The sequence below is a fragment of the Danio aesculapii genome, chromosome 20 (genome assembly GCF_903798145.1).
Source record: "Danio aesculapii chromosome 20, fDanAes4.1, whole genome shotgun sequence".
NCBI classification, from domain to species: domain Eukaryota; kingdom Metazoa; phylum Chordata; class Actinopteri; order Cypriniformes; family Danionidae; genus Danio; species Danio aesculapii.
In genome coordinates, this window is record NC_079454.1 from 38,300,696 (window position 1) to 38,314,870 (window position 14,175).

At 35.4% G+C, this 14,175-nt stretch overlaps 1 protein-coding gene across 2 annotated transcripts in view; it reads left to right on the top strand.

The window, feature by feature from the left end:
• vta1 (vesicle (multivesicular body) trafficking 1) overlaps positions 1-14,175 on the top strand; it is a 68,707-nt gene that overhangs the window by 47,863 nt on the left and 6,669 nt on the right. Inside the window, exons 6-7 of one of the 2 annotated variants that reach the window (XM_056445368.1) lie at positions 6,278-6,460; positions 8,687-8,767. In XM_056445368.1, the coding sequence (XP_056301343.1) occupies positions 6,278-6,460; positions 8,687-8,767 (264 nt within the window). The remainder of the gene's footprint in view (positions 1-6,277; positions 6,461-8,686; positions 8,768-14,175) is intronic. The other variant, XM_056445369.1, reaches the window with a different exon arrangement.

Consider the following 14,175-nt stretch of genomic DNA (forward strand, 5'->3'; position numbering starts at 1 on the left):
TTTTTAATTTATTTTTTTTATAGATTATTGTATATGAAAATGGACATCTTCAGTAATGATAGTTCTGTATATTGTTTCTTTGTTAATCTTTAACTGCAAGGACAAATGTTTTGCAATACACTGTTATTGATAAAGAGATAACAAAGAAATAATATTGGGTTATATTAATATTGACAGTCTGGTGAGTTGGGAAGGTATGGAATATGTTGTTTGTTAGATCGAATAAATGCCTTTTAAAATTTTCAGATCTTATACATGCACAAATACAATGCATTAAAAAAAGGAAAACCTCAAAAAAGTGTGTGGTCTTCTTAAATTAATATTCTTAGTTCAGGATTTTTCCTTTTTATTAGAAAAAAATGAAGGATGAATACTAAATGACATTTGTGGTAATCATCAGCATGCCTGCAGCTTGAACTTAACTTGTTGAATCTGGAATATTCCTTTAAGAACCATACTAGTGGTATTGTCTCCTCGCCATATGAGTTTGGCTTTCCCACTTACGGGAATATGTGCACTGCAAGCACGCCCCAGGGCATGGGAAAAGGGCCTATTTGAAGGAAAGTGAACTGATCTGTAACAACTTTCTCAATTAGTATACTATTCCAAAGACTCATCTGCAATGTTTACACCAGTAGCCGTTTGTTTTCTGGAGCAGGCTTTGCACCCGTGCCATGACTCCATGGAAATAAAGGGTCTCTATATTAGCTCGTTGAGAAATTAAGGTCAAACAAAAATGGACTCTGGTGTCAGGATGAGTATTACTTGGAAAAAGTGAGAGGTTTAAAAAGTCAGCGAGTAACATGCTGAAATCATTGTTTGAATGACTCTTCTGTATTATTCAGGTGTATTGCTTCATTTTGCATTAAGTAGATTATATAACCAAGGATGGCCCAAATTGAGATGAATATAGCATGAATGGCCATGTACAGTATAATAATCTGTAATATTTTAACTACATGTAGCATGGCTGATTGCAAAAACGTGATTTGGATGGTGCCGCAAATGTAGTTATTACAGATAATAAACCCTTTTTGCCCTAGCAAAGTAAATCACCCATAACTGATTGCCGCTGGTTTTTATTATTACAGAATCTTGCTGTGTTTCCTGAAATGTTGCTTGCATGTTACGATTCCACAAATGACATTTCCCTCCAGATAAACACGACTGCATCATTCATCTTGCGTCTTAAAACAATTCCATCTGTTAACAATTTATCCATTCCCGCCCTGTTTCCAATTAGCGTAGAATACATTTTTTCTTTTAAGTGTAAAGTAGGTCACAATTTTTGGCCAGCAACAGTAGAGTTCGGTCAAACACACCCATTGAAACTTTTTATAATTCAGCCATCAGCAAAGATCAATAATAAATAACGAGACGTTGGGAAAGCACTTCTCCTAAGCCTCTTGTTGACTTTCTGGAATCCATAGTTTGCTAGAATCTGTGCACGTCTCTCTCCATCACCATTCCACTTAAAAATTAGAGCGTGTTGCTGCATTTTTATCAGAGAGAAGTTTAAGGGAGTTTAAAAGTAAGTTTAGCAGATAATTTTACCAATATTTATATCTGGACTTGACCAAGAAAGGTGGGTCCTATATATCTCAGTCCCACCAGGACTTTGCAAATGTGCAGTAAGCCCTAGCTTGTAGTGCTTATAATGACTGTTCAATACATCATTTTTTCTTATCACATTTAGCATGATTTTACTAATGCCATATTTTTTTTTTTTTTGCTTATGTAGAAGAACATTTTTTTTTTTTTTTTTTTTTACAAGGTTTTGTGTACAAATGTCACGTATGATATAAAAGGTTTTTAAGTTAAACGATTACAGGTCAAAGTATTTGTGCAGCAAAAGAAGGGCCACAAGTATTGCAGAAAATCTTGAGGAAAAACCCATCATTTCAGATGACAATACATTTATTTAGAGATTTATTTTTGAGTTGGAATGTGATATTAAAGCCTATATATATATATATATACCCACTCTCTTACACAAACTCACTCACTGGCCACTTTATTTGGTACACCGAACTAGTACTGGGTTGGACCCCTTTTTGCTTTCAGAACTGGCAATACTGGAAATATTCCTTAGAGATTTTGGTCCATATTGACATGATACCATCACGCAGTTACTGAAGATTTGTTGGCTGCACATCCATGATGCGAATTTCTCATTCCAAAGGTGCTCTATTGGATTGAGATTTGCAGACTGTGGAGGCCATTTGAGTACAGTGAACTCATTGTGGACATGGGATGGACATGGTCAGCAACAATATTCAGGTAGGCTGTGGTGTTGGCACGATGCTCAATTTGTTCTAAGTGTGCCAAGAAAATATCCCCCACACCATTGCACCTCTACCACCAGCCTAAACCCTTTGAAACAAGGCAAGATGGATCCATGATTTCATGTTGTTGACGTCAAATTCTGACTCTATTAATGTCGCTGCAGAAATCAAGACTCATCAAACCAGGCAACGTTTTTCCAGTCTTCTATTGTCCAATTTTGGTGAGCCTGTGCGAATTGTAGCCTCAATTTCCTGTTCTTAGCTGACAGGTGTGGCACCGGGTGTAGCCCATCTGCCTCAAGGTTTGATGTGTTGTGCATTCAGAGATGCTCTTCTGCGTACCTCTGTTGTAACGAGAGGTTATTTGAGTTACTGTTGCCTTTCTTTTAGCTCGAACCAGTCTGGCCATTCTCCTATGACCTCTGGCATCAACAAGAAATTTGCGCCCACAGAACTGCTGCTCACTTGATATTTTCTCTTTATCGAACCATTCTCTGTAAACCTTAGAGATGCTTGTGCATGAAAATCTCAGTAGATCAACAGTTTCTAAAATACTCAGACCAGCCCGTCTGGCACCAACAACCATGCCACGTTCAAAGTCACTTAAATTACCTTTCTTCCCCATTCTGTTGCTCAGTTTGAACTGCAGCAGATCATCTTGACTATGTCTACATGCCTGCGTTGCTGCCATGTGATTGGCTGACTAAAATTTGCGTTACCGAGCAGTTGGACAGGTGTACCCAATAAAGTGGCCTTTGAGTGTGCATGCATGCATGCATGCATGCATATGTATGTGAAGATATTGCTTTGAAATCACATCTCTATCACAAAATAAATGAATATCTATTTTTTTTTTATTAGACATGTCATCCACCAATATTAATCAGCTGTTTTTGATCTGTTTATAACCATCTGCATTCGAGCCATGAAGCTCCCGAATCGCAAACTCCACTGGAAAACTTATTTTTAACAGTAACTGACAAACCTTTGAAGACAGACCTGTTGTGAGCTCAGAGGTTTTTAATCAATTTTATATGCTTTTCTTGAGCCTGTCTGTTTGCATTAATTCTGCTGTGTGAAGGCACCCAGTTGCGTAATGTCTGTTGCAGATGTCTGTCTGTCCAGTTTTTTCCCTGTGCAATTGAATTGAGTCCTTCCTTAAATGAAATGAAGGCTATACAAAGTATAGCTCTTACATTATATTATTAGTCTGCATTGCTGAAATGAGTGCATCTCTCTTTTTTTTTAACTGTCCATTCTTGCTGAGTTGTCAACAGCAGTTTGGCTTTAAATCCAGGCCCTCGATGCTCAACAATCATGTTCTCAGTGTCAATTACTCCCATAGAAAAAGAAAAGAACATATATTTTCTATGTGCGGTATAGTTTGTTATACACAAATGGTATTTATTCCCTCATTGCTCATGGGGAAAGCTTGATATACGCATATGTATTCAGGTGTTTTCTCCAGAGGCGCAGAGTGTTCATGCGTAGCTCAGCTCTTCCTCAATGTGGATTATAGCTCTTAAGAACAGAAGGGATGGCTTATTGTGAAGCTATCATTGTGTAATCATAACCTCTCTTTTCACTATAGCGCTACAAAGCTATCTTGAGTATAGACTTTCCTGGTTGTAGCCTGCTAGGGTATAGCCTTTTTCACAATTCCTCATCTTCCTGCGGCATCATTTCAGGAACAAAACTCTCCTCTAGGAACTGTGGCCAATTAAGCTCCTCTGTCTGCACAGAAACCATATGACGGCCATATTTTCATAAGAGCGTAATGTTTGTTTGATTTGCCCCACCTTCTTATTTCACTGTCGGTTATGAAAATAACCCCCCTGGCACATGTCTGGAGAAAGGAAAATCTTCAAAAAGTCACGTTTAAATCAGCCAAATTTGGAAATGTGTTTGGCATACGCTTCATTTACGTCTTCCTAGAGATGAAATGATATTTTGAAGCTTTACCTTATTAAATGTTGCTGATACAGACATGTGTGTATTTATAGTTCAAACCTCTAAACTGTGTTTAACTGTAATGTAATAGTTTTGCAAAATCAAATAAGCCCAGGGGTTTTTAATTACATTATGAATGTGGAGTTGTAGTTACAGTGGAAGAATCTATCCCCAGTTTATTCAAACTTCTTGCCTTTTTTTCTTACTGTATTTATTTATATTCCTCACTCATTTTGAGGTGTCTGAAAGTTCAGCTTGCAATTGATTGAAATTGGTTCCACACAATGACTGCTTTCATTCATTTATTCCAGTGATTTAAGGTACAAAAATGTGTCAAATCAAGCTAAATGTCACTTTGTATAACAGATTCGCTGATCAAGTTCCACGTTCAAATTTCACATTTTATTTAGCAGTTATTTTTCAAGATTTTCCTTGGTTACAGGATAATGGCACGTTCAGATTGAAGGCACTTCATCAGAGCTTTTTTCAAAGCCCTGAGTGAAGGCATTGCATTTGGGAACAGAGATGAGGATCTCAAGGTGAATGCGCACCTTGGCTCTAGGGGTCAAACAACAAACAATAAGGTTAAGAATCTTGGTGTTATTCTGGAGTCAGATAAGAGTTTCAGTAGTCATTTCAAAGCAGTAAATAAATCAGCAAACTATCATCTCAAAAACATTGCAAGAATTAGATGCTTTGTTTCCAATGAGGACTTCATGCTTTTAGCACCAGCAGAGTGGATTACTGTAATGGACTTCTCACTGGCCTTCCTAAAAAGACAGTTAGAAAGTTCATCCAGAACGCTGCTGCCAGGATTCTGACCAGAACCTGAAAATCCGAGCACATCACACCTGTCCTCAGGTCTTTACATTGGCTCCCAGTTACATTCAGAATATATTTTAAAGCATTATTACTTGTCTATAAATCACTGAATGGACCACAATACATTACAGATAGGTTTACTGAATACAAATCTACTACTACTGCGGCCCCCGCTGCTGGAATCAGCTTCAAGAAATGGTCAGATGTGCTGAACATTAATTAGGTACATTCAAACAAGACTTAAAACACATCTGTTTAGCGAATCACACTGTTATGTCTTTCTTTTAATTATTTTATTACCTATTTTTACTAGGGATGCTCCAATCGATCGGCCGATAATCACATTTCTCAATTCGATCAGTACTTGCTGATCTGGCCAATCTCATGGACCAATCGCAAGTGTTTGTTTACGAGTTTACAACCCGGGTTATACATCCACAGCGCTACAACATGTGAGCAATGTTTCCAAATTGCGTTGTCAGTCATTTTTCTTACCATTTTTTTTACCTGTTGTATCTGTTATTTTTTTCTAAAGCTGCTTCTGACCATTTCATGTATGCAACATTCTTAATTTATTCTCTTAGGTAAGGCGAGATCTCATACATAGAGGGAAAATATGCTCTTATGCAATGGCAAAGTTATAAAAAGCTTAAAGCATCAGAATCAGTACTTGGTATCGGCTGGTTACAATGACAAGGAATTGGTACTGGGTATCAGCAGCAAAATTCCTGATCGGAGCACCCCTAGTTTTAACACATTTGAATCTGTTTTTAATCATTTTTAATTATTTTAATCATTTATATTTTCATGTTTCTTTCTTTCTTTTATTGTTTATGTAATGCACTTTGAATTGTGTATGAAATGTGCTATAAATATACTTGCCTTGTCTTAAACAGTTGACTGGCAATTGTTCCACGATTTGTATTCATGATAAAATTATGCAAGAAAATAATGCTGTGAGCATTCAACTCTAGATGGGATAATGTGAGAAAACAGAAAAGCCTGAGTAGTGTTGGCGCCCGACTCATCAGAACTCCATTAGCTGTGGAAAAAGGATTCTAGGAAGAACATCTTTACATTCGTTTTATCAGATTTCTCAAAGCTATGGCTTTTTATAAAGATGTCAAAACTTTCTGTAATCTTTCATCACAGTAGTGTTGACAAAGCATAATGCTGTTTGCATGAACATATTTGCTTACGTTTTCCCATCTTTACTTTAGATGATGAATTTGGTGCTGAGGGTGGTGGTCCTTCACAAGCTCCTGACAATCCTCCTCATTCCCAGCCTTCTTTCCATGGCCATCCATCAGACCAACCCCCAACCTCCAATTTCAGCAATATTCAGATACCTCCTGGGTCACATGCTCCAGCCAATACACCTGCAGAGATTCCCCATCCAGAAGGTAAGCTAGCTGAGCTCTTTAGTGCAATTACATCAGGTCTGTAGGTCTTAAAAAGCATGAATTCATCCTTCCACAAGTGTTTTTTTTAAATATATATTTTTAGGGTTTTTTACCTTTAATTGCGATAGGATAGTGGAGGACAGACAGGAAAGCATTGGTAACAGAGGGAGGCGAAGAATCAGCATTGGACCTCGAGCCAGGAATTGAACTGTTATTGAGTTGAATTGTTACCATGTTGCTATATGTTGGCGCACTCAACCACTAGACTATTGGTGCAGAATTTGAGCCGGAGGTCTTAAATTCATAAAGCTGAATATGTTATGTGCTGCAAAAATTCATAGGTTCCTTAGGGTTTTTGTTTTTCAAAGCAAATCCCTAAACATACTTGAACAAAATACACGTACTTCAGAAACTTCTTGTCATGTTGTTTCTGAGTGAATGTATCTCGATTAAAGAATCTTTAGGCTTTTGGACTGCAAAAGGAGACAAAAATACTGATATAATGAATAAACTTATAGTAAACACTTCATTGTAGTGTGACCAGAAAGTTTTCTTTTTTTTTTTACTTTCTTATGTTTGAGCTCATTTATTAAAATATTATTCTACATTTAGCAAAATGTTATATAGATAAATACAAAATAATCATTTTGAATAAGTGAAATGTTGTTAGTTTTTACTTTTTTTCTGTATCGATGCAATAAATTGATCAAAACAAACAGTAAAAATAATCTCCATGTGAAAAAACATAAATGGTGCATTTTAAAAATAATAAGGATTTAAATTTGAACATCAGACTCAATTATACATACTTTTACTTATACAAGTATTTTTTGAATAACAAAAAAAATCTTACCATCCCCGGACTTTAAATCAGAAGCAATAATATTTATTTATTTTTTAGGTGTATGAATTTATTTATTCATTTATTTTAACAGAGAGCCATGAATTTAATAATAACTCTTTTTTTATTATTATTTTAAAGTATTTGAGTGTATTTGCTTAATTTATTTGAGCAAAGCAGTAGATGATGACAGAATGAATCACTGCAGCACCGTCTACCATTCATTAGTTAATTAGTACTTTTCAGATGGCTGACACAGAGTCGTGTGTTTGCTAGTATATTTCCCATTCAGGTTTCCTGTTTTCCTTTAAAGAGCAGAAAAGCAGGCTCAGGGTCCCCATGAGGGTCATGTTCCCCCTGGTAACTGCTGTCCTCTGTGATTAGTGCTCCGGCTCCCAGACACGGAAATGACTAATCTGAACATGGCACCCCAGAGGTGCCGACACTTAATTTGATCATGCATAGCATTCTCTCATTTCCCTGCTCCTGTGTTTGACTCTAGTTTAAACCGAAATGAACCTTATTTCACATAAAATGTACTTTTTTGTTAATTTCTTCCAGTTAAAAGTTAGGTTAAGACATAGCTGTATGTCCACACTACTATCAAGCAACATTTTGGGATAAAAAAAATATATATATATTTTTTTATTATAATTTTTTTTTTTAAAACCCCTATTTTGCTCACCAAGACTGAATTGTTTGATCAAAAATACAAAAATATTATTGCTCTTTTAAAATAACAGTTATTTGATTGAATTTAATTTAACATGTAATTTATTCCTTTGGTTTAAAGCTTACTATCCAATATCATTTCTTCTGTCTTAAGTGTATCATGGTCTTTCAGAAATGCTAATATGATGATCTCCTGCTCAAAAACATTAATTATTTATGTGCATTTATATTTATATTACAGTTTTATCAGTGGTAAAAACTGTGCTGTTTTATGCAAACTTTGATCCAGTAACATTCATACATACTTTTAAGTGCATTTACTGTTATTTGTCACAGAAAAATTAAATTGTTCAAGAATGAAGACATAATTAAAATTAGGCAATTAGTTTGAACTTCTTTTCATAAAAGAATCCTAAGAAGTAAACTGCATCACAGTTTCCACAAAATCCTGAAGCACAAAATTTTCAGCTTTGATAATTATTAGAATCATTAATATTGATTCAGCACCAATAAGTATTGATCATCAGCATAATGGAATACTTACTGAAGGATCATGTAATGCTAAAGACTGGAGTATTTTAGCTTTGAATCTTTAACAGTGGTGTTAAATATATGGAATGGTACATGTGTGCATTGCTAACACTCAGCTATAACTGCAAATGCAGAAGAGCATTTATGGTTGAATCTAATGGATTTTTTTCCTACTTTTGAAGCAGCACAGCCTGTCAAACCAGTGCCTGTTCCTCGAGCCATGCCAGTGGTCGACCCTTCACTTCTAAACAATACACAGGAAGGTAAGCATTGTGTGTGTGATTGTGTGTATGCGTGTGTAGAAAGGACTCCTCTTCACAGAAATTCAATCTCATTGAACCCAGCCAAACAATTGTGACAGAAAGGATAGAACCTCATTTCTCCAATGTGATGGAGCTCATTTTCTGAACATAAGGCCAGAGATGGAAAAAAAACAGACATTGCACTGGCTTTTCTAAATGAATGAAAGCTTTATGGGAAGCAGATTCACGGTTTGGCTTTTCATAGTGGAAGAGAATGTCCACAGCCTTAACTACCAGTCAGAGGAATGCACCTTTAATAAAAATTCCTGGGCGAAATCTCATATGAGATTGAGCAAAGCCGAGATTGTCATGCACATCTTGTCAGGGAAGCATGGTATGATCTGTAATAAATCTCCTCAGAAACTCCAAATACACACAAAGGAACCCAGGAAAGCCACATAGCGGTTGTTGAATAAACATAAGATTAAACGCTTTCATTGATTCAGCGTGACTAATAAACACGACCATGAAATCATCTGACAGAAGGATTTATTTCAAACACTCGACTGAAGTTATGCGGTGAGTTTGCTGTAAAACCATGTTATTGTATGTGGTAGTTTCACATACAGCATTTACTACAAAGAGCGGTACTTTATTGAGAAGTTACGCAAACAGCTGTCATTATTAAAAAAATGTTACTGACAGATTAAATTTAATTAGATTTTAAAACCAATTTTTATGTTGCTTATCAGTGAACTACTTAAACTCTGCTCCATCCCAAAGCATGTGTTTTACTTACAAAACCAACGCGATCTCCTGATGAAACACCTATTTTCTGTATTGTCCGTTAAGTGGCCAACGTTACTATTTTACATATTGTCAGAAAAAATAGTCAACGTAACTATTTTATGTGTTGTCATAAAAGTGGCCAACGTAACTGTTTTAAATATTATAAGAAAAGTGGCCAACATAACCATTTTTACGTATTGTCAGAAAGCGGTCAACTAACATTTACATTTTGTCAGAAAAATGACCAACATAACTATTTCACATATTGTCAGATAAGTAGCAATGTAACTATTTTACGTATCGTCAGAATGCGGTCAACGTAACTTTTACTTATTGTCAGAAAAGTGATCAACGTAACTATTTTACGTATTGTCAGAAAAGTAGCTAACGTAACTATTTTACGTATAGTCAGATAAGTGGCCAACGTAACTAGTTTACATATTGTCAGAAAAGCATCCAACGTAACTATTTAATGTATTGTTCGAAAAATAGCTAATGTAACTATTTTACAGATTGTCAGAAAAGGGGTCAACGTAATTTTTTTTGCGTATTGTCAGATGTGGCCAACGTAACTATTTCACATATTGTCAGATAAGTGGCCAACGTAACTTTTACATATTGTTAGAAAAGTGACCAACGTAACTATTTTGCGTATTGTCAGAAAAGTGACCAATGTAGCTAATTCACATAATGTCAGATAAGTATCCAACGTAACTATTTTAAGTATTGTCAGAAAGCGGTCAATGTAACCATTTTGCGTATTGTCAAAAAAATGGCCAACGTAACTATTTTACTATTGTCAGAAAAAATGGCCAATGGAACTATTTTACAGATTGTCAGAAAAGGGGTCAACGTAAATTTTATGAATTGTCAGAAAAGTGCCCAGCGGACCTAATTTACGTATTGTCAGAAAAGTGGCCAATGTAACCGTTTTACATTTCGTCATAAAAGTGGTCAACGTAACTGTTTTATGTATTGTCAGAAAAGCGACTAACATAACTGTTTTGCGTATTGTCAGAAAAGTGGCCAGCGCACTGTAACTATTTTATGTATTGTCAGATAAGTGACTAATGCATAGAAATTTGTGCATTTCATTCGTATTAAATTGTACGGTTTTCAAAAGGAGGTGTGTCTCCAAACCCCACCCCTAACCTTCATTGGGCCAAATTGTACTAAAAAGTACAAGTGAGATCATACAAAATTGCAATTTACAAATTTTCGTGGGATTGTGTTGGGGTTAAATAATTTGGCTTATGAGTGAGGACATATTATGTACACAAAAAAGGTCCATTATTGTTAAAAAAAAAAATTAATGAAATAAAGCACATTTTTCAGTGCAAGACATAATTTGTCCAGTTACAAATTCTCTGACAAAACAAAAGCTGCTTTTCTAGCCAAACCAGATCTGTATACATTGAAAACAGACTATCATTTGATATTGTTTAGACTAGTCTGTCATAATGCTGTCATGAACTGCGTTTAGACATGGGAAGATGACACAAATATTAGTTGCTATTAAGATGGCATGGAATCACATGACCCCCAAAATTTTAAATATGAGAAGTTTGCAATGTCATATGGCAAATTGCTTTTCCGAGTTCTCTCTCAGCCGTTCAAGGTCTTTTTATAACAACAGATCAGCCATGACATCGTCTAATTGGTTTGAAGGGAAAGTCTGAGCAACAAAAAGGCGCTAATTGGGGATGTGAAACGTGGCCCTGAAGGTGAGATGATTTTGGTAGGGGTCGTTCTCTCAGGGTTACAGTAACTGAAAAACCTGATTGCTTGATGACACACAGACCAAAATAAAAAGCATTCAACCAGTAAACAGGTTAGAATCTGTTCAACAATTATTTTGTTTTATTTTTACAGAATGTAACAATAAAGAGGTGTTTTTAGTATGGTTTAATACTAACAGTTTTTTATTACTTATTTACTATAATAGTGTGTAATATAAAATTTCATGAAAGAGCTTTTCTCTACTTTAATTTTTAATTCAGTTTAAGTAGTTTGTCATTTGTCATTTTTATTAGATTTAGTTTGGTATATTTCTGTTTAGCCAAAATATATTTATTAATTGTAACAATTTTACTGTACTTTGACATACATTTTATTTTTTAAAGCTCTGTTTAAGTTACTGGAAACAATTGTTATGGTTTTCACTTTAGTTAATAACATAGATTCTTAGTCTTTTGTAAACATTTTATAACTATTATAAAACTCTTTTGAATGAAAAATATTTTTTGTTTATTCATTTGTTTTTTTGTTGTTGATTAATTTGTTTGTTTTGTAACATTTTAGTCTTTGAATATTTTATCATTCTGAAAACAGGATTGATTTCTGTTTTGTTGTTGTTGTTTTGTAAACCAGTTAAAAGACTTGATGAATTCAATCCTTTTTCCTCAACCCATGCTAAGCTAATCTGCATTTTTTAGAGTAGTTAATGGTGATCAATACTTGCAGTACAGTGATTAAGAAGGCCAGAAAACAAGCTGATACACCGACATGCCCTCGGGACAACCGCTCAACTCACCAAACAATAACAAACCTATTACCAATTACAACAAGTCCCAAGGTAGATCATGTCGCTTCAGTGCAACTCACATGTGAGTCTTTGTTAACAAACAAATGCTCGTGCCAGAGACTTGTTCTTAATGTCAGTCATCATTGTTAAAGGATTGTAAAGTTTATTTAAAAAAATTTAAACTTTTTTTTTCTCATGGGCGAGTGAATATTTTGAAGTGAAAATCAGAGAAAGTAGCCTAACCAAGTCAGAAGTATTTTTTTTTTTACTTTAGCCAGTGAAAATATGATTAACTGTTCAGATCATACCAGTAGTAAAAAATATTTATATTTTATTTTATATTATAAAATACTATTATAATCTTTTTTTTATTTTGAGCAGTGCATTTTTATTGCAGAACAAGTAAAAATATGGTCTCATTGTACTTTTTTGTATTAACATAAAATGTGTTTATATAAATACACACATGTATCCATATATGTAAGAAAATGCTTTATAATTAGATATAAAATATACACTCACCGGCTACTTTATTTGGTACACCTGTCCAACTGCTCAATTAATGCACATTTCTAATCAGCCAATCACATGGCAACAACTCAATGCATTCAGGCATGTGGACATGATCAAGACGGTCTGCTGCAGTTCAAACTGAGCATCTGAACAGGGAAGAAAGATGATTTAAGTGACTTTGAATGACTTTTGTTGGTTCCAGACTGGCTGGTCTGAGTATTTAAGAAACTGCTGATCTACTGCGATTTTCACACACAACCATCTCTAGGGTTTACAGAGAATGGTCCGAAAAAGAGAAAATATCCAGTGAGTGGCAGTTTTGTGGGTGCAAATGCCTTGTTGATGCCAGAGGTCAGAAGAGAATGGCCAGACTAGTTTGAGCTGATAGAAAGGCAACAGTAACTCAAATATCCACTCGTTACAACTGAGGTATGCAGAAGAGCATCTCTGAATGCACAACACATCAAACCTTGAGGCGAATGGGCTACAGCAGCAGAAGACCACACCGGATGCCACACCTGTCAGCTAAGAACAGGAAACTGAGGCTACAATTCACACAGGCTCACCAAAATTGGACAATAGAAGATTGGAAAAACGTTGCTTGATCTGATGAGTCTCGATTTCGTCCCTATACACAACAGTGTACCCATCTTCTGATAGCTACTTCCAGCAAGATAATGCACCATGTCATAAAGCCCGAATCATCTCGGACTGGTTTCTTGAACATGACAATGAGTTCACTGTACTCAATTGACCTCCACAGTCACCAGATCTCAATCCAATAGAGCACCTATGAGATATGGTGGAACAAGAAATTCGCATCCTGGATGTCCAGCGGACAAATCTGCAGCAACTGCGTGATGCTATCATGACAATCTAGACCAAAATATCTGAGGAATATTTCCAGTACCTGTAGTTCTAAAGCCAAAAGGAGGTCCCACCCAGTAGGATTAATCCTTGTCCAGCACTAATTTTTATTTTATTTTGTCATTTATTTTTCACTTTGGTCAGTTAAAGTTGGCTATGAAATTGAAAATATAAACCACTGACCTCATTAGACCAGTAGTAAAAATCTTTGTTTGTTTGTTTGTTTTATCCATTTTTTTTTTTTACTTTGGGCAGTGACGGTTTTGCCAGTGAAGTGAAAAGATAATCAACCCACTTAATTCGACCAGTAGTAAAAATCCATAACAATGAGCCATGCTTGAGGATTAACTCTCTGACATGTATAAATATCGTAATTTTAATTAATGCTGCTGTGGCAATATAGCAGTATTTTGTGACAACAAAAGATATGAGTGCCCAAACTCACCTTTTCTGTTCCTCATTTCACCCCTTCAACAGCCAAAACAAATTACAACCAAGGTCTTAACATGACTGTTATTATTACTTATTAAATTTTTCTTGAAATCATGCATCTCAGTTGAGACAGAACTGTGGTTTAAATCTTCCCCGTCTGTGTGTATTTTACAGTAATGGAGGTGCAAGCAATGCTATTGAATGAGGCTGAAATGTATTCTGGTTAAATATTAATATTGGAGACGGATAGGATTTTTAGCTTCCCAGAAATGCTGTTTTAAAGGCTCACATGTGCTGCGGTGAT